The 27,832-nt window shown below is 36.3% G+C and overlaps 1 protein-coding gene across 7 annotated transcripts in view; it reads right to left on the reverse strand.

Annotated features, from left to right (window-relative positions):
• Positions 1-15,124: 15,124 nt before the first annotated feature.
• Positions 15,125-27,832, reverse strand: part of GULP1 (GULP PTB domain containing engulfment adaptor 1) — a 329,999-nt gene continuing 317,291 nt past the window's right edge. For all 7 annotated transcript variants that reach the window (XM_070802458.1, XM_070802452.1, XM_070802455.1 and 4 more), the window contains 2 exons: positions 24,512-24,606; positions 15,125-17,101 (listed from right to left, as the gene is read on the reverse strand). In XM_070802458.1, coding sequence (XP_070658559.1) covers positions 17,030-17,101; positions 24,512-24,606 — 167 coding nt within the window. In that variant the 3' untranslated portion in view covers positions 15,125-17,029. The remainder of the gene's footprint in view (positions 17,102-24,511; positions 24,607-27,832) is intronic.

Genomic DNA, 27,832 nt, shown 5'->3' on the forward strand with positions numbered 1-27,832 from the left:
CCAAATTTTTGTAAGTGTGTGTGTTCTAAATAAACTCAACTAGGTCATATGACTCATGTGCTTTCCATGGTCTCATTGACTTTATGTCTACAAACTTTCTAATTAATTTTATTTGATCATATAGACATTTCTAATTATTTCTTTTAAAAAACTGAACTATTTGCTAAGAAAGAGGTACTGCTTTTTAGGGTTTACTTGGCAAGATAACTTTGAAAGGTTTGTACAAATTCGCTCAATTTGCATAGCAAAAATAAATACTTGAGCCCCTTGTGGTTTTCAAGGACAGCTGTTTTCTCTAGTTTCAGCTCTATGATTAAGCCTTAAGGAAGGGATACAGAGTGATGAGAAATTCAATTGGTGCCTTTGGAAGAGCTAACAGGCATGCTGGGGGTTTGTATGTTCTCTGTTTTTCTTTTCTTTATAGGTACAGTAATAAGAAAAACTTTGCCCAAAAAGTGACACAAAGGTGTATAACACAACATATGTCAAAGGCAAGTTCTATTTGAATCAGTTTCGTGGGAATATTCTAACATTTACCTTCTCACAAATGAAGTTTTGTTATAAAACCAAAGCACATATAAGCAAGACAAATTCTCTGTGAACTTAGCTATTTGACTTCATGTAAACATATTTAAGAATATTTGTGCTTTGCTATTTTATTATAGGTTTATTGTATACATGTCAGCATTTTTTGCTGGCATTTTTAAGGTTTAATGTTTACTTGGAAAAGTTAGGGGCCTCTGAATTCCTTTGGGACATGATCATTTATCTTGAAGTTATCCTGAAAATGCAGCAAGACAGTAATAGTTTTGAAGAGAAGGATAGACCCCATTTCTACCCTGTAAATATGCTCTGAGTCCGTGTGCCTAGGAGTATGAAAAGTTGAGAAATGAGAGAATGTTAGAACCAGGCTTTTGCCTTGCATTCAGATTTATTATGAAGGTACAGAACTCTTCTCTGGTTACTCACTGGTAAAGAACTTGCCTGCCGATGCAGGGGACATGAGTTTGATCCCTGAGTCAGAAAAATCCCCTGGAGAAGGAATTGACTACCCAGTCCAGCATTCTCAGTTGGGAAATTCCACGGACAGAGGAGCCTGGTAGGCTACAGTCCATGGGATTTCAGGAGAGTTGGACATGAGTTAGCAACTTAACAACAACAGCAATAGAACTGTACACACAGATTTTGAGATGGTGGGATCTTCCTGACCCAGGGATTGAACTTGGGTCTCCATCATTGCAGGCAGATTCTTTACCATCTGAGACACCAATGAAGCTCACTTTGAGATGATAAACAGATACAAAGGCTGGGACAGTTTTGTGCATTCTACTTTCCTTTTTAAAGGGACTCTGGCCAGCCAGATGCCTCATGAACCTAGAAGCCATTGATTCAATATTTATTTATAACTGGAATGTAAATAAAAGATGAAATATAGCTTCCTATGACTTTCTTAAGCTTTGGTTTATTTGGAGGACTTTCTTCCTTTTATGACAAGAATAGCTAATGTTCAAGAATGTTATTCCCAAAGTCAAAGATCAGTCTAGAGCTATAACCATGTCACATCACAGTATGAAGTTTTAAATCTTCATTCATTAATTCACTGTAGATCAGACTGAGTTGTTTTAAATCAAACACAGTTTATATAAGTAATCTTTTTAAAAATAAGTTAAAAATTCATGTAATGTATGGTTAAGATATTTTCAAAATCTAGTCATGCTAAGAAAGAGATACATATTTTCCTAATCACCACGGATGTCAGGAAGTCATGAAAGAAGTGGCCAGCTTATCTTCAGGCATTTTCCTGTTTAACTCCTTTTATGTAGAAAAGATGAAAACTGGAAGCCTTTACCAGAGATCTAGGGGGGAATTGAAGATTTACTGGAGAAACATTTTTTACAAAATTGCATCATACTGTTTACTCCCAAGCCTGCAAATGATCCAAATTGTCTGAAAAATGAACAGGGCAGGTATCTGTGCTTAGTTCTTTGCCAAGTGTGAGTTAGTTTTTACCTCTCAACATTTACAACTGTCTCCTCACTATCTGTCTCCTCCCATTCCTTGTACTGTCCAGTACAAGTTTTATTTTGTTTTCAATTAAAGTAGATACTGTGAATAAAATAAATGAAGAGCTAAATAGATAAATGAGGTATGTGTGTTTGTGTATGTATATGAGAGAACATGGTTTAAGATGATTCTTTGCCAAAATCTGTGTTCAAACACTTCCTACATGTACTTAGCTATTTATTGCCAATTATTAAATTACACTCATATTAAACTTTAAAAAGTATGTAAAAAAGTGAAGTGACATGAAGCACTGGAAAAGAGCAACAATTTTAAATTAGTCCCAGAGCTACATTAATATTTTCAAGTATTAGTAGACTTCACCATAAAATTCTTTAATTTTTTTCTTTCAAAATGTAGCCAAGAAACTAACATCTTTCTTTGCTTTCTCTACAGGAAAGAACCAGTATCTGGATTATTTCCAGGCCATCCAGACAGCTATTTCAACTGGAACAAGTGACCTTTGGAACAGACTAGAACATAGCAGACTGGCCAGACAGAGGGGAGGGAGTGGTCAACTGGGAAGGGCCCCAGCATGTTCCTATGAAATGTCATTTGAAGTAAGAGGACAGTAAAAAGCTAAGGACAAATAAATGAACTTAAAAATACTTAAAGCCAATGAAAACTGTATGACTACAACATGGGAATGAAGAAAAGACACAGTTTGAATCTTTATGTATAATTCTTTTTTTTTTTTTTTTTATTGGAGCATAGTTGCCCAACAATGCTGTGTTAGTTTCTGTTGTACAGCAAAGTGAATCAACTATAGTGTTCCTATATCTCCGTTTTGGATTTCCTCCCCATTTAGGTCAGCACACAGCACTGAGTAGAATTCCCTGTGCTCTATGGCAGGTTCTCCTGAGCTGTCTATTTATACACAGTAGTGCATACATGTCAATCCCAATCTCCCAATCTACCTGATTCCCTACTTTCCCTCCTTGATGTCCATACATTTGTTCTCCGTATCTGTGTCTCTATTTCTGCTTTGAAACTAGGTTCATCTGTGCCATTTTTATAGATTCCACATATGTGCATTAATATATGATTATTTGTTTTTCTCGTTCTGACTTACTTCAGCCTGTATGACAGTCTCTAGGTCCATCCACCTCTCTGCAAATGGCACAATTTTGTTCCTTTTTATGGCTGAGTAGTATTCCATTGTATATATGTGCCACATCTTTATTCATTCTTCTGCTGATGGACATTTAGGTTGCTTCCATATCCTGGCTGTTATAAATAGTATCATTCTTTAATTCACATGCTCAACAACTATAGTTCTCCACTTGCTGAGTACATGCAATGCCCCTTAACTATACAACATTAATCTTTGAATCTTCACACCCTCATTGAAGCTATATAATCAATTAATAAATACTATTAACATAATTAATATAAATAGTCAATTGTCTACCTCCTGTGACTGAGCCAGATTTCCTTAGTGAAATCTAAGTGAAATTTAGATATATTTCCATAGTGAAATCTATGGTGATTAATAGATGCTCATAGAGAATGTCAAGTTTTTATTTAGCAAATCATTGCTGCATAAAATAACAGTTAAAATTATGGTAAAGATTTTATCACAGAGGACAAAGTGATTATATTCTCCTAATATTTACTTGGAAGGCATATTGCTCTTTTCTTTCACAGATAGCATATGAAGTTTTAGCTTACATCATTAGCAAGAAACACGCTAAAGAATCATAAATCATTTTACTGAACACTTTGTGAATAAAATGTTGTGTGTGGCACCAAAGAAGATACAAAACTGTCAAAGCAATCCTTCATAACATTTTTGGAGAATAAATACAAAAGTTTAAAAAATATTTTATTAAAAATTTATTTTAAATGTTTCCAACAGAGTATTTTATTGATTTTGCAAATACACTAGTAATGAAAATTTGATAAACCATGATTTATGGAGAAAATGCGATGAGATTTCAGAATGTTTTTAGCAGAGAATTTCATTACACCCAGCGCATGCTGGGGAATTCTTTTAAGAAGATAGTTTCTACAGTTTCTAGCCAGACTCTCTTTAATGAGAACAGCAACACTTGGAAAGTCTAATGCAAGTTCCAAAGTGCCTATAGAGCTGCGTGCAAACTGGAAATATTTGGCTCAATGAATTCTGAGTGTGCATCTGAATAAACTCCAAAAACGTGGCTAAATGTAAATATAAGGTAATTAGCAAAGTTTTAGTTATGTAGAGTGAAGCAAGGCAAAGATTAATAGAGTTTTGCCAAGAAAATGCACTGGTCATAACAAACAACCTCTTCCAACAACACAAGAGAAGACTCTATACATGGACACCACCAGATGGTCAACACCGAAATCAGATTGATTATATTCTTTGCAGCCAAAGATGGAGAAGCTCTATACAGTCAGCAAAAACAAGACCAGGAGCTGACTGTGGCTCAGACCATGAACTCCTTATTGCCAAATTCAGACTTAAATTGAAGAAAGTAGGGAAAACCACTAGACCATTCAGGTATGACCTAAATCAAATCCCTTATGATTATACAGTGGAAGTGAGAAATAGATGTAAGGGCCTAGATCTGATAGAGTGCCTGATGAACTATGGAATGAGGTTCGTGACATTGTACAGGAGACAGGGATCAAGACCATCCCCATGGAAAAGAAATGCAAAAAAGCAAAATGGCTGTCTGGGGAGGCCTTACAAATAGCTGTGAAAAGAAGAGAAGCGAAAAGCAAAGGAGAAAAGGAAAGATATAAGAATCTGAATGCAGAGCTCCAAAGAATAGCAAGAAGAGATAAGAACGCCTTCTTCAGCGATCAATGCAAAGAAATAGAGGAAAACAACAGAATGGGAAAGACTAGGGACCTCTTCAAGAAAATCAGAGATACCAAAGGAACATTTCATGCAAAGATGGGCTCGATAAAGGACAGAAATCGTATGGACCTAACAGAAGCAGAAGATATTAAGAACAGATGGCAAGAATACACAGAAGAACTGTACAAAAAAGATCTTCACGACCAGATAATCACAATGGTGTGATCACTAACCTAGAGCCAGACATCTTGGAATGTGAAGTCAAGTGGGCCTTAGAAAGCATCACTACGAACAAAGCTAGTGGAGGTGATGGAATTCCAGTTGAGCTATTTCAAATCCTGAAAGATGATGCTGTGAAAGTGCTGCACTCAATATGCCAGCAAATTTGGAAAACTCAGCAGTGGCCACAGGACTGGACAAGGTCAGTTTTCATTCTAATCCCAAAGAAAGACAATGCCAAAGAATGCTCAAACTACCACACAATTGCACTCATCTCACACGCTAACAGAGTACTGCTGAAAATTCTCCAAGCCAGGCTTCAGCAATATGTGAACCATGAACTTCCTGATGTTCAAGCTGGTTTTAGAAAAGGCAGAGGAACCAGAGATCATATTACCAACATCCGCTAGATCATGGAAAAAGCAAAAGAGTTCCAGAAAAAACATCTATTTCTGCTTTATTGACTATGCCAAAGCCTTTGACTGTGTGGATCACAAGAAACTGTGGAAAATTCTGAAAGAGATGGGAATACCAGACCTCCTGACCTGCCTCCTGAGAAATCTGTCTGCAGGTCAGGAAGCAACAGTTAGAACGGGACATGGAACAACAGACTGGGTGCAAATAGGAAAAGGAATTTGTCAAGGCTGTATATTGTCACCCTGTTTATTTAACTTATATGCAGAATACATCATGAGAAACGCTGGACTGGAAGAAACACAAGCTGGAATCAATATTGCTGGGAGAAATATCAATAACCTCAGATATGCAGATGACTCCACCCTTATGGCAGAAAGTGAAGAGGAACTCAAAAGCCTCTTGATGAAAGTGAAAGTGGAGAGTGACAAAGTTGGCTTAAAACTCAACATTCAGAAAATGAAGATCATGGCATCGGTCCCATCACTTCATGGGAAATAGATGGGGAAACAGTGGAAACAGTGTCAGACTTTATTTTTTGGGGCTCCACAATCACTGCAGATGGTAACTGCAGCCATGAAATCAAAAGACGCTTACTCCTTGGAAGGAAAGTTATGACCAACCTAGATAACATATTCAAAAGCAGAGACACGACTTTGCCAACAAAGATTCATCTAGTCAAGGCTATGGTTTTTCCTATGGTCATGTATGGATGTGAGAGTTGGACTGTGAAGAAGGCTGAGCGCCGAAGAATTGATGCTTTTGAACTGTGGTGTTGGAGAGTCCCTTGGACTGCAAGGAGATCCAACCAGTCCATTCTGAAGGAGATCAGCCCTGGGATTTCTTTGGAAGGAATGATGCTAAAGCTGAAACTCGAGTACTTTGGCCACCTCATGCGAAGAGTTGACTCATTGGAAAAGACTCTGATGCTGGGAGGGATTGGGGGCAAGAGGAGAAGGGGACAACAGAGGATGAGATGGCTGGATGGCATCATTGACTCGGTGGACATGAGTCTGAGTGAACTCCAGGAGTTGGTGATGGACAGGGAGGCCTGGCGTGCTGCGATTCATGGGGTAGCAAAGAGTCGGATATGACTGAGCAACTGATCTGATCTGCAGTGGTACTATTCGGCTTCCCTAGTAGTTCAGCAATAAAGAATCCTCCTGCAACGCAGGAGAAACAGATTTGATCCCCGGGTCATGAAGATTCCCTGGAGGAAGAAATAGCAACCGACTCCAGTGTTCTTGCCTGAAAAATCCCATGGACAAGTGAGTCTGGGGGGCTAGTCCATAGGGTCACAAAGAGCTGGATATGACCCGGTTTGACAAGTGAGTGAGTGGTATTGTTAACTCACACAAAACCCAATATCTTTGATATAGAAATAAGAAATTCAGCTATTTCAATTTGTCGTGTACTGTCAGAAAAATATGAAATGAATTTTTAAATTCCTTATTTTGTACATTATTTAACTATGATTTTAGAAGTAGTGGGTCTTAGGATCCATGAATTAGAGTGGAAAGAAATGGATTCAGAGAAAGGTAGTATTTTCATATACAGTGGAAGTGACAAATAGATTCAAGGGACTAGATCTGATAGATGGAGTGCCTGAACAACTATGGATGTAGGTTCATGACATTGTACAAGAGGCTGTGATCAAGACCATCCCCAAGAAAAAGAAATGCAAAAGGCAAAATGGTTGTCTGAGGAGGCCTTACAAATAGCTGAGAAAAGAAGAGAAGCAAAAGGCAAAGGAGAAAAAGAAGATATGCCTATTTGAATGCAGAGTTCCAAAGAATAGCAAGGAGAGATAAGAAAGCCTTCCTCCATAATCAGTGCAAAGAAATAGAGGAAAGCAATAGAATGGGAAAAACTAGAGATCTCTTCAAGAAAATCAGAGATACTAAGGGAACATTTCATGCAAAGATAGGCAGAATTAAGGACAGAAATGGCATGGGCCTAACAGAAGCAAAAGATATTAAGAAGAGGTGGCAAGAATACACAGAACTATACAAAAAGATCTTAATGACCCAGATAACCACAAGGGTATGATCACTCACCTACAGCCAGACATGCTGGAATGTGAACTGAAGTGGGCCCTAGAAAACATCACTATGAACAAAGCTAGTGGAGGTGATGGAATCCCAGTTGAGCTATTCCAAATCCTAAGAGATGATGCTATGAAAGTACTACACTCAATATGCCAGCACATTTGGAAAACTCAGCAGTGGCCACAGGATTGGAAAAGGTCAGTTTTCATTCCAATCCCAAAGAAAGGCAATGCCAAAGAATGCTCAAACTACCGCACAATTGCACTCATCTCACATGCTAGTAAAGTAATGCTCAAAATTCTCCAAGTCAGGCTTCAGCAATATGTGAACCACGAACTTTCAGATGTTCAAGCTGGATTTCGAAAAGACAGAGGAACCAGAGATTAACTTGCTAACATCCATTGGATCATTGAAAAAGCAAGAGCGTTCCAAAAAAAATCTACTTCTGCTTTATTGACTATGCCAAAGCCTTTGACTGTGTGGATCACAATAAAATGGAAAATTCTTCAAGAGGTGGGAATACCAGACCACCTGATCTGCCTCCTGAGAAATCTGTATGCAGATCAACAAACAAAAGTTAGAACTAAGAGAGTCAGTTCCTAGGCAGGTTGATAAGAGGTCTGGGGTTCCTAAGGAGAGAGAGTCTGGGCTTCTCAGGGAGGAGGAAAGGACAAAATCAATCTTTAGAAAAAACTGTTACAGCTGCCTCAGATGGTATTTATGGTAGAGAATATAAAGAGGAAAAAAAGAGGCAAAAAAGAACCAGGCAAAAGACTGAAGCCTCAACAATGGCTGTTAGATCTGCTCTGAAACAGCCTGAAGAAAATACCCAGAGGTACCCAGGTGAAAACAGAGGGACTTGTTATACTGTGTTAAGGAGGGGTATCTCAAGCGGGATTGCCTTCAGGCATCTAAGCCACCCCTGGCTCCAGGTCCGGACTTCAAAGGAGTACACTGGAAAAGAGACTGCCCTCTGAGCTGTGGGCCCCAGGAGTCGGACTCTCAAGACAATCTGGACTGAAAGTGCCCAGGGGTCCCCATACAAGCTCCCGTCCTAATTATACCTAAGGAACCTGGGTTATTAATAAATGTGGAGGGCCAATCAGTTGATTTCTTTTGGACACTGAGGCAACTTTCTGCTCACTAATGCCCCTGGTCTGCTTTCCTCTCCATCCACTACCATAATGGGGCTGCCTGGACAAGCCAAATATTTTTCAATCATTGATTTGAAGGTTGCTTTCTAGAGTTAAACCTATATTAGATCACCCTCTACCTATGACTTTAAGACAATTGAAAGGATTCTTGGGCATTACAGGCTACTGCTTCATTTGGATTCCAGGTTATGGGAACTTGCCTGGCCTTTATATAAACTTATAACTGATGCCCACTCTTACCACTACTATTCAACATAGTTTTGGAAGTTTTGGCCACAACAATCAGAGCAGAAAAAGAAATAAAAGGAATCCAGATTGGAAAAGAAGAAGTAAAACTCTCACTGTTTGCAGATGACATGATCCTCTAGGTAGAAAACCCTAAAGACTCCACCAGAAAATTACTAGAACTAATTAATGAATATAGTACAGTTGCAAGATATAAAATTAACACACAGAAATCCCTTGCACTCTTATACACTAACAATGAAAAAACAATGAAAGAGAAATTAAGGAAACAATTCCATTCACTATTGCAATGAAAATAATAAAATACTTAGGAATAAATCTACCTAAAGAAATGAAAGACCTATATGTAGAAAACTATAAAACACTGATGAAAGAAATCAAAGATGACACAAATAGATGGAGAAATATACCGTGTTCATGGATCAGAAGAATCAATATAGTGAAAATGAGTATACTTCCTAAAGCACTATATAGATTCAATGCAATCCCTGTCAAGCTACTAACAGTATTTTTCAGAGAATTAGAACAAATGATTTCACAATTTGTATGGAATTACAAAAAAACCTTGAATAGCCAAAGAAATATTGAGAAAGAAGAATGGAACTGGACGAATCAACTTGCCTGACTTCAGGCTATACTACATAGCCACAGTCATCAAGAGAGTATGGTACTGGCACAAAGACAGAAACATAGATCAATGGAACAAAATAGAAAGCCCAGAGATAAATCCATGCATCTATGGACACCTTATCTTTGACAAAGGAGGCAAGAATATACAATGGAGAAAAGACAATCCCTTTAACAAGTGGTGCTAGGAATACTGGTCAACCACTTGTAAAAGAATGCAACTAGAACACTTTCTAACAAAATACACAAAAATAAACTCAAAATAGATAAAGATCTAAATGTAAGTCCAGAAACCATAAAACTCCTAGAGGAAAACATAGGCAAAACACTCTCTGACATAAATCACAGCAGGATCCTCTATGACCCACCTCCCAGAGTAATGGAAATAAAAACAAAAATAAACAAATGGGACCTAATTAAACTTAAAAGCTTTTGCACAATGAAGGAAACTATAAGCAAGGTGAAAAGACAGCCTTCAGAATGGGAGAAAATAATAGCAAGTGAAGCAACTGACAAAGTATTAATCTCAAAAATATACAAGCAGCTCCTGCAGCTCAATTCAAGAAAAATAAGTGACCCAATAAAAAAATGGGCCAAAGAACTAAATAGACATTTCTCCAAAGAAGACATACAGATAGCTAATAAACACATGAAAGGATGCTCAACATCACTCATTATCAGAGAAACGCAAATCAAAATCACAATGAGGTACCATCTCACGCTGGTCAGAATGACTGCTATCAAAAAGTCTACAAAAAATAAATGCTGCAGAGGTTGCGGAGAAAAAAGGAAGCCTCTTACACTGTTGGTGGGAATGCAAACTAGAACAAAGCTAGTGGAGCTGATGGAATTCCAATTGAGCTATTTCAAGTCCTAAAAGATGATGCTGTGAAAATGCTGCACTCAATATGTCAGCAAATTTGGAAAACTCAGCAGTGGCCACAGGACTGGAAAAGGTCAGTTTTCATTCCAATCCCAAAGAAAGGCAATGCCAAAGAATGCTCAAACTACCACACAATTGCACTCATCTCACACGCTAGTAAAGTAATGCTCAAAATTCTCCAAGCCAGGCTTCAGCAATAGGTGAACCATGAATTTCCAGATGTTCAAGCTGGTTTTAGAAAAGGCAGAGGAACCAGAGATCAAATTACCAACATCTGCTGGATCATGGATAAAGCAAGAGAGTTCCAGAAAAACATATATTTCTGCTTTATTGACTATGCCAAAGCCTTTGACTGTGTGGATCACAATAAACTGTGGGAAATTCTGAAAGAAATGGGAATACCAGACCACCTGACCTGCCTCTTGAGAAACCTGTATACAGGTCAGGAAGCAACAGTTAGAACTGGACATGGAAAAACAGACTGGTTCCAAATAGGAAAAGGAGTACATCAAGGCTGTATATTGTCACACTGCTTATTTAACTTATATGCAGAGTACATCAGAGGAACACTGGGCTGCAGGAAGCACAAGCTGGACTCAAGATTGCCAGGAGAAATATCAATAACCTCAGATATGCAGATGACACCACCCTTATGGCAGAAAGTGAAGAACTAAAAAGCCTCTTGATGAAAATGAAAGAGGAGATTGAAAAAGTTGGCTTAAAGCTGAACATAGAGAAAAAGAAGATCATGGCATCTGGTCCCATCACTTCATGACAAATAGATGGGGAAACAGCTGAAACAGTGGCTGACTTTATTTTTCTGGGCTACAAAAACACTGCAGATGGTGATTGCAGCCATGAAATTAAAAGACGCTTACTCCTTGGAAGGAAAGTTATGACCAACCTCGATAGCATATTCAAAAGCAGAGACATTCGTTTGCCAACAAAGGTCCGTGTAGTCAAGGCTATGGTTTTCCCAGTGGTCGTGTATGGATGTGAGAGTTGGACTATAAAGAAAGCTGAGCGCAGAAGAATTGATGCTTTTGAACTGTGCTGTTGGAGAAGACTCTTGAGAGTCCCTTGGACTGCAAGGAGATCCAACCAGTCCATCCTAAAGGAGATCAGTCCTGGGTGTTCAGTGGAGGAACTGATGTTGAAGCTGAAACTCCAATACCTTGATCACCTGATGAGAAGAGGTGACTCATTTGAAAAGACTCTGATGCTGGGATGGATTGGGGGCAGGAGGAGCAGGGGACAACAGAGGATGAGATGGTTGGATGGCATCTCCAACTCAATGGACATGAGTTTGAGTAAGCTCTGGGAGTTGGTGATGGACAGGGAGGCCTGGCGTACTGTCATGGGGGTCCATGGGGTCGCAAAGAGTTGGATATGACTGAATGACTGAACTGAACTGAACTGAACTGAAGTAACCCTAAAATGGACTGATATAACCGTGGCATGGTCACATTTGACTTAAAATTTTGATTTTAACTTGATCTAATGACTATTTTGCCTTACATCTGTAACTTTATAATGGGGTTTGTTTCTAACTGTCTGAAAGCTTTTAAGTTACAAATGGTTGTTCAAGCTCCTATGAGTGCCACAATCTCCTCCAACTATTACTTGGGGCCCCTGGATCAGAGACCATCAATATGAGTGTTAGGAGAATGTTGCCTCAATAATTTAGGTACCACACCCCTAAACAGCAGGAAGTAGTTATGGAATGAAAATGATGCCCCTTTCCCTTGGCAACATAATTCTTCTAAAAGAAAAGGGAGGAATGAGAGTCAATTCCTAGGCAGGTTGATAAGGGGTCTGGTGTCCCTGAGGAGGAGAGAGGGGTCTGGGGTTCTCAAGGAGGAAGAAAAGACAAATGTTTTATTTTTTTCTCTACATTCCTTAGTCTTAGTCACTATATATATATATATATTTTTTTTTTTTCTTTAAGCCCGGAACTGCTGCTGCTGCTGCTGCTAAGTCGCTTCAGTCATGTCCAACTCTGTGCACCCCATAGACGGCAGCCCACCAGGCTCCACCGTCCCTGGGATTCTCCAGGCAAGAACACTGGAGTGGGTTGCCATTTCCTTCTCCAATGCATGGAAGTGGAAAGTGAAAGTGAAGTTGCTCAATTGTGTCTGACTCTTCGCGACCCCATGGACTGCAGCCTACCAGGCTCCTCTGTCCATGGGATTTTTCCAGGCAAGAGTACTGGAGTGGGGTGCCATTGCCTTCTCCCCAGAACTGATGATTACACACCAAACAACTCAGTTTAAACTCTGTATTAGTGTTTATATAACAACAATGTATCTTGCTTGAGGACAGTTTTTCCTTCCTGAAAACATTCTGACTAATCCTGATATTTTAGATTGTATACTGTGAAGAAAGCTGAGCGCCGAACAATTGATGCTTTTGAACTGTGGTGTTGGAGAAGACTCTTGAGAGTCCCTTGGACTGCAAGGAGATCCAACCAGTCCATTCTGAAGGAGGTCAGCCCTGGGATTTCTTTGGAAGGAATGATGCTAAAGCTGAAACCCCAGTACTTTGGCTACCTCATGCAAAAAGTTGACTCATTGGAAAAGACCCTGATGCTGGGAGAGATTGGGGGCAGGAGGAAAAAGGGACGACAGAGGATGAGATGGCTGGATGGCATCACTGACTCGATGGACGTGAGTCTGGGTGAACTCGGGGAGTTGGTGATGGACAGGGAGGCCTGGTGTGCTGTGATTCATGGGGTCGCAAAGAGTCGGACATGACTAAGCGACTGAACTGAACTGATACTATGGGAGTGCGTCTGGTAGGATCTTTCTATTGCTAAATTTGAATCCTGTTATCCTAAAATGTAAATTGTGGGAGTGGGTCTGGTAAAATTTTCACAATCTTGATACATTCTTTTGATTTATTGTAATAATTAATTAAAATGTATATAACACCCTTGCTAACACTAGCAAGGGGGGCAGTCTCGGCCCCCTTCTGATGTTTATGTCAGAAGCTTTCTCAGTCCCTTTTTCACTTTAATAAAACTCTGCTACACAAAGCTCTTGAGTGATCAAGACTGGTCCCTGGTCCTGAAGCTAAATCTTCTTCAGAGATCACGAATCCGACATTGTTTAGGTGGACTCCGGGAGTTGGTGATAGACAGGGAGGCCTGGCGTGCTGTGATTCATGGGGTTGCAAAGAGTCAGAAAAAACAGAGCGACTGAATGAACTGAACTTGAAAGTAAAGAAATAGACCATAAATTATTTTAAGAGGTGGTCTCCTCACTAGAGTAAAGGAATACCTTTTCAGATGAGAAATGTCTTTTGAGGGACAGAATTTTATAAGTGGGTTACATTCGGACCTTAATAATATAAGGTTAATACATGGAACAAAGGTATGTAACTTTGTGTAAAATTTATGAGATGGGTGTTAGAGGGAGAAGTTCTTGAGATATTTGTCTGAGGTTATCTAGGAAGCAGAAGACAATTAAATTAGGTGCTTCTTGCATGAGTCACAGGTGGCTGAGGGCATACTAGCCATACCCGTATCAACAGTGCGTTAGCCGCCCAAAAAGAGTGTAGCTTGGGTGGAGTCTGGGATTTAGTTGTCAAAACTGAGTCCAAGATTCTTCAAGTAATTTAACAGAGGCTGAAACCCAAAATCATGAATAAATATTGAATTTGGAACCATAGATGGAAACACTGGAACAGAAAAATTATTAACAGCCAGGTTTTTTTCATGGTTATGTTAAGTAACATCAAAAAGAGCAAAAATAGAAGTCAGTATTTAGAAATGCAACAACACAAAATCTATCAGAAATTCTATCTGAAAGTGAAGTCCCATAATGTGACTAAAATTAAAAAAATCAAATACACAATGTAACGAGAAAAGATGAAGAAAATTATCCTCACTGGCCTGTCTTCATAAGTCTGACCCTGGATTTCTAACATGATAGAGACTGGCCAGTACTAGGAACCCAAATTTAAGCATAGCTAAATAGTAATATTTGTGTCACACTGTACTTTAATACATATAGGTTTTCATTTACTAATTCATATAAATATCTTACTTTTCCTTTAGGACAATAAACTAACTGAAGGCAGGGATCTGGTCATCTTCTGTTTAACAATGTCTGCTAGAAACTTACCAAATGTTTTCTTACCCACCTAATACATGTTATTCACATGGAGGAATAAATGAATTTTATTGAACAGATGGATAAAGTGCTCATTGTTTTGCAAAGGCTGTGCATGTGTCTTGTGTACCATTAAAATATTTAACATTGCTTTTTAAATAGGTTCAAAACTTCATGACATTCTAATTAGCCACAACTTAAATTCTATTATCAGGTCCACCTTTATAAGACTATCAGCCAACATACCCCGTGTATTACTAGGATAAAAAGGCTCTCCATTCTGAAAAGAGATATTTATATAATATGGTTATTATACCAAATGCTTCTGGTAAAAGGAAGCAAACTATGACCTCTCTCACCAGCAGGATGAAGTGTCCTGTTTTCACAACAGAATGATGTTTGACCATAAAGCTAGAATGTGTGTGGGCTGTAAGAAATTTCTGCTTCCTTCTTTCTCTTTCTGTCTTTCTTTTGGCACCAATTTACAACCAGTAAAATCTGGCATGAAATTAGCTTCAGAATGTTTCTAAATGAATTAGAGATTATTTAATGAGTTATAATATATACAAATATAAATTATACAATTTATTTAAAATCATTTATTCTCAGCAAAATCAAACATATCATTGAGTTTACATAGAAATACCATTTGAAACTGGATCTTCATAAAAATGCACTGGTGAAATAAAATGTTCATAATTAATGACCAATTATATATACTATTTAATCATGCCAGTAGCAGGATTGATTACTTTTAAAAATTGGTAAAGTAACTTATTTTAAATGTGCAAAGTACTCTATTGTGTTGCCATTGATAATAAATTGCCACTAAATATATACCTATTACATAAAGCTTTTTAAAGTACAATAAAAATACAAATTCTATCTGTTAAAAAAAGCCATTGATAGGGCTTCTAAACATCCTCATTATACAAATTCCAAAATACTATATGACAAACAAAATTATAAAGACTCTTCTTTATGAAACATATACTACCCTCTAATTAAGGTACAAATGAACAGATAACAGAAAACAAACAGGAAGGCTTATATAGACCATAGAATATTATGAAGATACATACAAATATAATATTGCATAAGCATATTTGATTTCTGTTCCTAGTGAAAATGTACCTTTAGCACATGGAGAAAATTCCCATGACTAAAAGAAAAGAAAAATTTTTGAGATCTACCTTCTATCTAAGCTCACATTTTCATTAATTTAATTTACTTTTCTTATAATGAGATGAACCAAATTATATATCTGACCGTAAATTTTTGCTGCACTCTGTATAAATTAGAGTCTGTTACACAACAGGTGAAGATGTAGGAAACAATTTTTTTTTAAAAAAGCTGAAGTTCACCAGCACAAGAGTCAGGTGCAAGAAAATGTTATTGTTCAGGTAAAAGACTAAACTGAACAGTAATTCCATTCATTTAAAAAATGAGATCCTGACTTTAATAGAAAAAACATTAAATTTGCTAAATAATATTGATAATTCATAAATAAAATGTTACAGAATTTTTAAATTATCAGAATTAATGGGCTATCACAAAATAAACCTTGATGAGAAGATATTTTAATCAAGGGAGAAATATAAGAAGAATAGTCTTATTCAGTGAGAAAAAATTTATTTTGTAAAGTAAATACGGGTAATAGATGCTGCGACTATAGACAGTATATATTCAAAATCATTTTGAGAAAACATCAGATCAAATGACATTTAGATGTTTAGTAATGTAACTTATCTTGATAGAAACTAAATTTTAAGTCCTTTGTGAATAGCAAGCTTTCATTTTTCCACAATCTTTATGTATGAAATAAAATATTTAGAGTATAGCTGATAATAATAGCTAACATTATTACCTTGAACTTAGTAATAACAACTCTAAACACATTTAGTTTAATTATTGGGATTTATATTTCTGTTATTTTACCTGTTAAAAATGATATGGTGGTGTTATATTCAAAGTTTACATTTTCCCAATAATATGAACAACAATTTCATACATAAAATGATATCTGTCTAATTAATGGTAACATGTTTATTGGTTTGAATATAGAACATATTTAGTTTGGCATTGGTGTATCTCTTAGGATTCTGAAAGGTATCGTTTATGTATAGCATTTGGGAAATTAATAATAAACTAGCAGCCTAGAGAATGAACATAAATTTGAAGAAGCTAATTATTTAGAACTCAGACAAAGGCAGATATTTGGATAATCTGTCTTTCAATTACAAATTCTTCTACAAACAAACTGAAAGGAACATAAAAGTATGATTTAATTTACAGCAAAATGTTACAGATCAACAGTGAATGCATCAGGAAATTTTACTGAAATAATTCTCAAAAAGTTAAGAGACTCAAAAATATATTGGCACATTTATAATACCTGACATAAGTAATAATGACTGATATATATATATACGTATACAAAACAATTTTAACAGATTCCGGACCTCTTGTTCTTTACATCAGCACCTGCTGTCTAAAGGGTCGAGACAAAATACTGTGCCTTCAAGAGTTAGTCCCATTTTGAACCCCTCCTGTAAAACAAAGTAAAATCATTAAAATAGGAAATGCTCATAGGAAAAAAAAAATCTGTAAATGAAGAAGACTATGAACAAAAGTTGAAATCTTCATGCTTTGATCAAAAAAGAAATAATTATATGTCAAATGTTGACTTGTCAAATTTGTATCAAGTGCTTTTACATCCATTAACATTTTAAATGTTTTAAAAATATACATGAGGTTAGCATCCATAAGCTAGCTAGATAGCATATTAAAAAGACATGACCAACCTAGACAGCATATTAAAAAGCAGAGACATTACTCTGCCAACAAAGGTCTGTCTAGTCAAAGCTATGGTTTTTCCAGTGGTCATCTATGATGTGAGAGCTGGACTATAAAGAAAGCTGAGTGCTGAAGAATTGATACTTTTGAACTGTGGTGTTGGAGAAGACTCTTGAGAGTCTCCTGGACTGCAAGGAGATCCAACCAGTCCATCCTAAAGGAAATCAATCCTTTTGAAAATTCATTGTAAGGACTGATGTTGAAACTGAAACTCCAATACTTTGACCACCTGATGCGAACTGACTCCTTGGCAAAGACCCTGATGCTGGGCAAGATTGAAGGTGGGAGGAGAAGGGGATGACAGAGGATGAGATGGCTGGATGGCATCACTGACTCTATGGACATGAGTTTGAGTAGGCCCCGGGAGTTGGTGATGGACACGGAAGCCTGGCTTGCTGCAGTCCATGGGGTCTCAAAGAGTCTGACACGACTGAGCAACTGAACTGAACTGAGCATCCATAAGAGACAGAAGAAAACAGAACTAATGGAATTAATTTTAAGACTTAAATGTTTCTTTTCAGTAAAGTCTACTTTATGTCATTCTACTATAGTTTAAAAAGATTCCTTGACTTTAAAGGTCAGTGTTCATTTAAGTATAAGCACAATAGCTAGATCTCAAGTTGATGACAGTTTAATAGTTTTCATCTTTCTTTCTTTCTTTAATAGTTTTCACCTTTCTTTAAGTGAAAGGTGTTCACCTTTCACTGCCCAGAGCCTGGTAAAATAAACTGCATTGCATTTAGGAATTGCAATGCTGTATCCTATGTAGGGGATCCTATGGTGGCAATGGATTGCAGACCACTTTGCCATGGAAAGAGCTTCCTCTGCAGCTTCCCTGGTGACTCAGTGGTAGAGAATCTACCTGCCAATGCAGGAAATGCTGCTTCAATCTCTGCATTGGGAATATTTCCTGTGTTTCAGGGAAGAAGCCAGTTCTGACACCATGTTGGAAACTGTTTCTTTGACTTGCTTTCATTATTATAATCATACTAAATGGCTTGCCTGGCGGACCCTGCCCCTCTGCTTGATGGTAAACTAAAGTGCCTTTGTTTAGCTCATGGAGAGACACTTGTCCTGCCCACCTGTGAATAGAAGAGATTAACATACCCCTTCTGAAGGCTGGGCATTCCCCTGGAGATGCTTTGCAAGACTGAAGACCCTTTCACTTTACTTCCCACTGCATCTCTCTCTCTATTCTGCCTTTTGATTTTAATTCCTCATTGATTCTTTTTCTCTGATCTATAAAAGAACCTGGCATCCAGACCCCAAGAAGATGGTTATTTTGAAGCAGAGCCTTCCATGTTCTCGGTCTGCCAGCTCCCCGATTAAAGTCTCTTCCTTGCCTCAACACCTGTCTCTTGGATTCATTAGCCTATTGTACGGCAGGAGAGCAAGCTTGGACTTGGTAACACCTGGAGAAGGAAATGGCAACCCACTCCAGTATTCTTGCCTGGGAAATACCATGGACAGAGGAGTCTGGCAGGGTACAGTCCATGGAATCTCAAAAGAGTCAGACATGATTGAGCGACTCAACAACTAGTTCTGCAGTTGCTTGCATTTGCAAATTATTTGAATCCCACTCACCCCAGCATGTTTTAGCATCTTCCCTGGTGGCTGCAATGTGGGAGAGTAGGGTTTGATCCCTGGGTGAGGAAGATCCCCTGGAGAAGGAAACAGCAACCCATTCCAGTATTCTTGTCTGGGAAATCCAATGGACAGAGGAGTCTGGTGGTCTACAGTCCATGGGGTCGCAAAGAGTTGGACATGACTGAGAGGCTAACAGTTTTTCATAGCATGTTTTAAATGCTTCTGGAAGTTAAACTGCCTTTAATTTATTAATAGCAAGGACCCAATTGCCGTGAAAATTTTTTTTCAAAGAGTTTTAGTAAAAATTCAGTGGCAAAGGATTTTGTCCTTCTCTTCTCAAAGCTCTCTTCTTTTCTGCACAAAGTAATTGAATGATGGACCATCTCTGGCCTTACTATCTCTCCCATACTCATCTTTGCCCATGAAATGTAGACAGCAGTCTGTTCCTGAGGAAAAGAAAATCTCTTTCAAAGAGAGGGCTTCTGCCCTCTGTCGTGCTTTGTCTTTCATTTAATTAGATGACAGCCAAATGCATATTCATTTGCATTTCCTCAAATGAATTTGAGAAATTTGAGTTACCTTCAAATAGAATTGGTGTCTAATGTACTTTAATTATAAGTTCAATGCAAACAGTATCATATAGAGGAAAAGAATCATTACAAAATGCAAGCTGCACCTTTTTCGCTATTAGTGTTTTGAGAATGCTCTTCATTATGTCTACCGCAAAAAGTCCACATGGCAATACCATCACTTTAATGGTTTTTCAAAACTACTTCTCATTATTTGAAATACAAATTCTATTTAGTTAAGTAAAAGTCAGAGTACTTACCATATATTTAAAAGCCTATTTTGTCACAAGCAGAAATATTTTGCCAACTGTATGCATATTTTTTAAACAGCTGCCAAATGGTTAGAAAAGTCAATACTTTAAACTGAAAATACTGTAAATAAACTTCTTTTTAAAATATTGTGTTTGGATATCTGAGGATCTATGTACTATATCATCTTCTGGAATATTATTAGATAGATAGACAAGTACTGTGGGTATGTATTATCTTTGCAAAGATTTGATATCATTGTTTTTAAAATGTTATCAGTTCATTCTGAAATTAAACCACTATCTCTTTAATTACCCTGAAAATATAATTTATCAATGTGCTATTACTATAGGAAAAGCAGAATAGTAATCAAAGTAAGATAGGAGTTGATCATTATTTCAACAGCAGCAAAAAATATTTGTATATTAATTATAAGAATATCTCCAAGTTTTTATAAGGATCCTTTTGGATTCCTTTTACATTAACTTAATTATCTCTTTTGACAGACACATTGTCACATGGCTGCATGGTTTTCTTTCCTCCTAAAATAAAATTTCCCACACATTTTCTGACCCTTCCTCTCTAGGTCTCATTTAGTAAGTCATGATTTAACAAATGCTCAGTCCTTCTAAAGTTCCATATCCTCTTGAATTTTAAACCTCTGAATGAAAATAAAGCTTATTTATGTAGGGATGGAATGGAGACTATAATTAATATCACACAAAATAATGATTTTATTATTAATATATTATTAATAATATATGTTATATAAAATGTTTTCCCCAATTGTATTTTCTTACTTTGAAATAGAAAAGTATATCAAGAAAAAAAAAAACACTCATATGTAACAATTAAACATGTTGAAGTATGTCCTTTGAATCTCCCTTTTCTCTAACTATAAATTTAAAAAATAATTTAATAATATACTATATATTATATATAACATTTATTTGATGTATTACATACATTATATATAAATTTCTGTATTCTATTTTTTTAATCTTAGCAGAACAAATTTCTTTGAGTCCGTGTAAAACTAATTTGATGATTTTATGATGTTTTATTAATTTTAATATGATGTTTCCTGAATTTTATAATTTTAAATACGGTTGACTGGATGTTTCTATACATAGAGAGTTTCCATATTCATAGTTATTTTCTCTTCAGGACAGATTGCATTAAAGTTTTTGATACCACATAGAAATACACGTATTAGCAACAAATTCCTGCTCGAGCGATGCTATGCACTGATCTTGACCCTGCAATGATTTAGAGTGCCTGTTTCATCACACTTTGATTTGTACTCATATTAGTAAAAAATAAAATGCTTAATTTGCTGAACTAAAGTAGCGTTTATAGTAGTTGATTTGCATGTTTTCTTTGATTAGATTTAACGTGTCTACAAGTACTAGCCATTTGTGGTCCTTTGTGAGCAACTGCCTTTTCATCTGTTGATTATTTAGTTTCCCTATCATTTGTCTACTTATTTTAATTATTTTAATTATATATACACAATATGGTTATACTTTTTAAAACAAAATTAAAAGAAGTATAGAAGTTTTTCTACAAGAGACTGCATGTACATATTTTCCTTATAAAGATTTCTTTATAATTCAAAAGTCTGATAAGTATGTAATTGTATTTCAAATATTTTAAACTATCCAAGGCTTCCAAAGTTTATCTGAATATTTGTTGTATATTTCAGCTATACACTGATCTTGCAAATTATTAACCACTTGAATTAGCATCATTTAATGCAAAATTCATTCATCTTTCATTGACTTACCATGGTTCTTTTTTAACATGTTAAATTATTATAATGAATAAGGTACACTTCTGGAATATCAATACTATTACACTAATTTGCCTGCCAGTGACAGGTAATGAGAAATGTAAATTATGTCAAATCAGATACCCACATAATTGATTTTAAAGAAATATCTAATTTTCTAACAATTTATAAAAAATATGGCTTAATAGTTCTGCTTAAATTCTTGCATTCATGAGATGTTTTTTCGATTTCCTCTGTAAATAAAACAGTAAAATCCAAAATTTCAGTAAGCTTAACTCAATATAATTTATATGCACTCATGCTAAGTCGCTTCAGTTGTGCTGACTCTTTGCGACGCTATGGACTGTAGACCGCGAGGCTCCGCTGTCCATGGGATTCTGCAGGTGAGAATACCGCAGTGGTTGCCAGGCCCTTCTCTGGGGAACCTTCCTGACCCAGGGATTGAACCTGAAGCCCATTATGTCTCCTGGCATTGCAGGAGGATTGTTTACCATTAGCACCTATACTGTATTAAGTTTTTACACTATACGTAAAGATAAAAATAGTAACTAAATGTGTGCATTCAGTTAATCAGGCTAACAAGATTAATAATGAAAGCTGTCATAGATTTTAGATAAAATATGATATTACTTGAGTTAAACTTGCAAATAAATCATGGATTAAAAGAAACAGACAAACAATGAGATGGACAATGCCATAGTGACTTATTCATTGAAAAAAACTTCAAAATATGAGTATAAACCTCTTTAAATAATAATCAGACATATCCATGTGAACTGCTATTTGAGTATTTATTAAATAAAGCATGCAAATATTAAGGTTTAACTTCAAGAAGCCATAACTTGTTTAAAATATGAAAATGATATACCAACCATCTCTGGCGCTACCAACCATGAAAGCAGAAAAGAATGAAAAAGACATTAGGAAATAACAAAAACAAAAGCAAAAATACCACAGTGTAACATTATTTATCTAACACATGTTAAATCATTCCAATACGTTGTTTCTCAAACTAAGTTTCTACAAAAATCTGGAGATATAGGCTTATCTTCAAATATCTATAGAAAACGTTTGTTGTGTGAAAATCTAAAAAAAAATAGTAGTAATTATTTGTGGTTTTTATAACCTTTGAGAACAAATACTACCATATCACTGTCCATGTTTTTGTCTGTTCCTACAAGAACATTAGCACCGAGGTAGAATAAGCGTAATTGATAAAATTAATGAAAAGGTAAATTATTTACATATGAAATAAATAAAGCATTATCACTAAATAATCATGCACTATTTGCATGAAGTCTCTTAGTATTTGAACTATAGAAAAGATGTGATACATGCTATATCAACAGAAGTTTGATATTGATGGTTTTAGCTTCAGCCAAGTAAAATAATCCATGCTATTATATTAAAGTTTGTAATTAGAATTTTATTAGGTGTTATAATTTTGCTTTTAATTGATGTTTTGAATTAACAGTTATATAAGATCTAGAAGGATAAAATGCTTTTCAACTTTTTGTAAGTATTTATGAAATGTTATAATAAAAGTTTAAGTCAGTATTAAGGATTTAAAATAATTTTTTATGCAAAAGGGAATTATAAATCATTCAACTTGAGAAATTTTTATTTTAACATATTCTTAAAAAATCTCAAGATATGTTAAACAATCCAACTTTTAAGATAGAGAGGTATTATTACATCTGGAATAATTACATCTGGAATAATAAGGAAGATCACATAATACTTAAAAAACTGCTTCATACCTTCAGTCCAAAATCAGTGAAAGGATTTTTATGATCTTTCTAAGAAGTAGTGTTTTTATCAGTGTTAGAAGATCATAATCCAACCCTTAATTTTTTTTCCAGGAAACAAAGCATAGAAGAGTGAGTATATTGTCCAGGCCGAATAAGTAAATTTATCACATCTTCTCTTTATCACATCTTTTCAGTCAGCTTCATATAAGCTGATTGATATAATGAGCTGATCTCTGACTGCAATCTACCACATATATATTGTCTTTTTGGTGAAAAATAGGACATAAAAACTTCATCAAGATATATAAGGAAATATAAAGAGAAGACCTTATTATAGTACTTATAATGCTAATTATTAATCATGGCCCACTACACAAAATATCTTCAAACTTTCAGAACAACTCAGAATTGAAAAATACAAGGGAAAGAAAGAAATGAAAATGCAGCTGGACTACATTCCTCAACAAGTGGTCATTTGGTGTCCGCTGCTTCAGTAAGAGCCCAGAAGAGCCCACAATGCTTCCTTCTTTTTCTACATCCCCACCCCCACTTCTTTGGAATTCTTGGTTTTAGCTATCAGCTTAGTTAGCTATCTTTTTTAGTTAATTGTGGTACATGGTTTATAACATTATATAAATTTTATGTGTGCAACATTACATTGCAACTTCTGTATATACTACAGTGTGCCCAAAAGTTTAGTTTCCATCCATAACCATACAGTTGACCTCTTTTACAATGATTCCTTTAAAAGAATGATTTCACTCTTACAAAGCTTTTCCTTCATTCACCCATTCACAATTTTGAAATTCATAATTGTTTTAAAAGACTGAGATCAAATCTTATAAATCTAATGCAATGACCTTTTAATTTTTGGATTTTGAATAATGAACTCATGAAGAATTCATGCAATTTTGTATCAAAAAGATGCACCACCTTATTGACACTGTAAATTGCACCATTAAGAAAAAAACACAACAAAACCTTATGTTTAGCATCTGAGTATTTTTAGAGTGAAATGTATATTGTTATTTTAAAGCAATTATTTTAAGTAAGTTGATAATAGTTCAAGGGAAGGGTAACTATAGTATATAACATTTTCTAGGAACCACAGAAAAAAGAAAAAAAGATTATGGGCCAATCTGTTAAAATAATCACCTGCATCTCATCTAATTTTGATTGAATGTCTGGCGGGAAGTCCCCTGCTCCACAGTTAAATGGGTCAAAAGGTTCTGCTCCAAACAGGTCCCGCTCTAAAAGGAAGAAAATAATATAGTGAATGAAATGATAAGGAGTGAGTTGAAGTAAGTTAAGTTCAGTCATGTCCAACTCTTTGTGACCACATGGACTGCAGCCCGCCAGGCTCCTCTGCCCATGGAGTTCTCCAGGCAAGAATACTGGAGTGGGTTGCATAGCCCTCCTCCATGGGATTTTCCCACAACAGGGATCAAAGCCAGGTCTCCCCCACTGCAGGCAGATTCTTTACCAGCTGAGCCACCAGGGAAGTCCTAAGTTTCGAAGCAAGATTAAATCAAGAAAAACCTGCATAACCAAATGAACCTCTATCCACAGTAGTTAAAGACCAAAAGGAAGCAAAAATCCATTTTTATGATGATTTAAAAACTATCTGGTGGCAAAGGACTATTATTCAGAGAGGTTTTTAAGCCTTTAAGTAAGAAATAGCAAAATCACTAAATGTTTGATAATTAGTATATTTCAATGCCTATATTTTACCGAAGCAATTTATTTTCTTTTACATTTTTATTCCTTTTGAAGCAATTTAAATGTACTGAAATTGATGTATTATTCACTGAAACTTCCCTATTCCATTTATTGATGACCCTGAAACACAATAGTGACACAATATGTACGACCTGGTAGATTAGTAAGTAGCTTAACTCATAGTTCATGCACTTTAATGTCACCCTTTAGCCAGGAAAAAAAAAAAAAAAATTAAGGAACAATACCTTGTGTAGCATGAAATCACATCACCTTCCTAGGTAACCACAATGAGACTATTTCTCTAAAAATGTCTCCTATTCCCCACACAAATTTTTTTTTTTTAAATTGCAGTAATGGGGACTTTCTGGCTGCCCAGTGGTTAAGACTCTGTGCTTCCAATGAAGGGGGAATGGGCTCAACTCCTGGTAGAGTAACTAAGATCCCACATGCCACGTGGCCAAAAAAAAAAACAAACAAAACCCACAAGAGTAATAGAATATCAAAAAGATCCCTGTGCATATATTTTAAAGTATACATTGCAATGCATACTTCAAAACATATAGACAGGGAGTTTTATGTATTCTATGGCTTATTATATGCCAAAGTTTTTAAAGAAATTTCTTTCCTCTGAATACATTCAAAGCCAGTCTTAAATGACAAAAAATTAAACTGTCTATAGGCAATAAAATTTATAATGTAGCAAGATTTTCACTTTTCAGTTCAGTTGTCCAGTTGTGTCTGACTCTTTGCGACCCCATTGACTGCAGTATGCCAGGCTTCCCTGTCCATCACCAACTCCTGGAGTTTGCTCAAACTCAGGTCCATCAAGTCAGTGACACTATCCAACCATCTCATCCTCTGTCCTCCCCCTCTCTTCCTGCCTTCAATCCTTCCCAGCATCAGGGTTTTTTTCTAAAGAATCACTTCTTCGTATCAGGTGTCCAAAAGTATTGGAGCTTCAGCTTCAGCATCAGTCCTTCCAATGAATATTCAGGACTGATTTCCTTCAGGATTGACTGGTTTGATCTCCATGCAGTCCAAGGGACTCTCAAGAGTCTTCTCCAACACCACAGTTCAAAAGCATCAATTCTTTGGCACTCAGCTTTCTTTATGGTCCAACTGTCACATCCATACATGACTACTGGAAAAACCATAGCCTTGACTAGATGGACCTTTGTTGGTAAAATAATGTCTCTGCTTTTTAATATGCCGTCTAGGTTTCTCATAGCTTTTCTTCCAAGGAGCAAGCATCTTTTAATTTCATGGCTACAGTCACCATTTGCATTGATTTTGGAACCCAAGAAAATAAAGTTTGTCACTGTTTCAATTGTTTGCTCATCTATTTGCCATATGCCATGATCTTCGTTTTTTGAATGTTGAGTTTTAACCCAGCTTTTAAAACCCTCTTCTTTCACTTTCACCAACAGGCTCTTTCATTCCTCTTCACTTTCTGCCATAAGGGTGGTGTCACCTGCATATCTGAGGTTATGGATATTTCTCCTAGCAATCTTGATTTCAATTTGTGCCTTATCCATTCCAGCATTTCTCATGAATAAACTTTAAGCAAGGTGACAATATACAGCCTTGACACACTCCTTTTCCAATTTGGAACCAGTCCACTGTTCCATGTCTTCTTGACCTGCATATAGATTTCTCAGGAGGCAGGTAAGGTGGTCTGTTAATCCCATTTATTTAAGAATTTTCCACATTTTCTTGTGATCCACACAGTCAAAGGCTTTAGAATAGTCAGTAAAGCAGAAGTAGATGTATTTCTGGAATTTTCTCACTTTTTCTATGATCCAATGGATATTGGCAATTTTATCTCTGGTTCCTCTGCCTTTTCTTTTTTTTTCCCTCTGCCTTTTCTAAATCCAGCTTGAACATCTGGAAGTTCACAGTTCACATATTAATTGAGCCTTCCTTGGAGAATTTTAAGCATTACTTTACTAGCGTGTGAGATGAGTGCTATTGTGTGCTAGTTTGAATATTTTTTGGCATTTGCCCTTCTTTGGGATTGGAATGAAAACTGACCTTTTCCAGTTCTGTGGCCACTGCTGAGTTTTCCAAATTTGCTGGCATGTTGAGTGCAACACTTGCACAGCATCATCTTTTAGGATTTGAAATAGCTCAGCTGGAATCCCATCACCTCCACTAGCTTTGTTGGTAGTGATGCTTCCTAAGGCTCACTTGACTTCACACTCCAGGATGTCTGGCTCTAGGTGAGTGATCATGCCATCATGGTTAGCTGGGTCATTAATATCTTTTTTGTACAGTTCTTTTGTGTATTCTTGCCACTTCTTCTTAATATCTTCTGCTTCTGTTAGGTCCATACCATTCCTGTCCTTTATTAAGACCATCTTTGCATGAAATGTTCCCTTGGTATCTCTAATTTTCATAAAGTCTTTCCCATTCTATTGTTTTCCTCTATTTCTTTGCACTGATCACTGAGGAAGGCTTTCTTATCTCTCCCTGCTATTCTTTGGAACCCTGCATTCAGATGGATATATCTTTCCTTTCTCTTTTGGTCATTGTAGAGAGTTTTTACAAAACATGGTCCACTGGAGAAGGGAATGGGAAACCACTTCACTTTTCAGGAAACCATCTTTTCTAAATTAAATGCTTTGTAAGAAGTAATATTTATCTACTTGAGTTCTATGAATAACATATTCTCAACCATTCCATGACTCCCATTATGAAAGATTGTTATATACCTTATTGCAAATTTTTTTTTCAGATTCATGTATTAAATAAGTTAAG

The sequence above is a fragment of the Bos indicus genome, chromosome 2 (assembly GCF_029378745.1).
Source record: "Bos indicus isolate NIAB-ARS_2022 breed Sahiwal x Tharparkar chromosome 2, NIAB-ARS_B.indTharparkar_mat_pri_1.0, whole genome shotgun sequence".
NCBI classification, from domain to species: Eukaryota; Metazoa; Chordata; class Mammalia; order Artiodactyla; family Bovidae; genus Bos; species Bos indicus.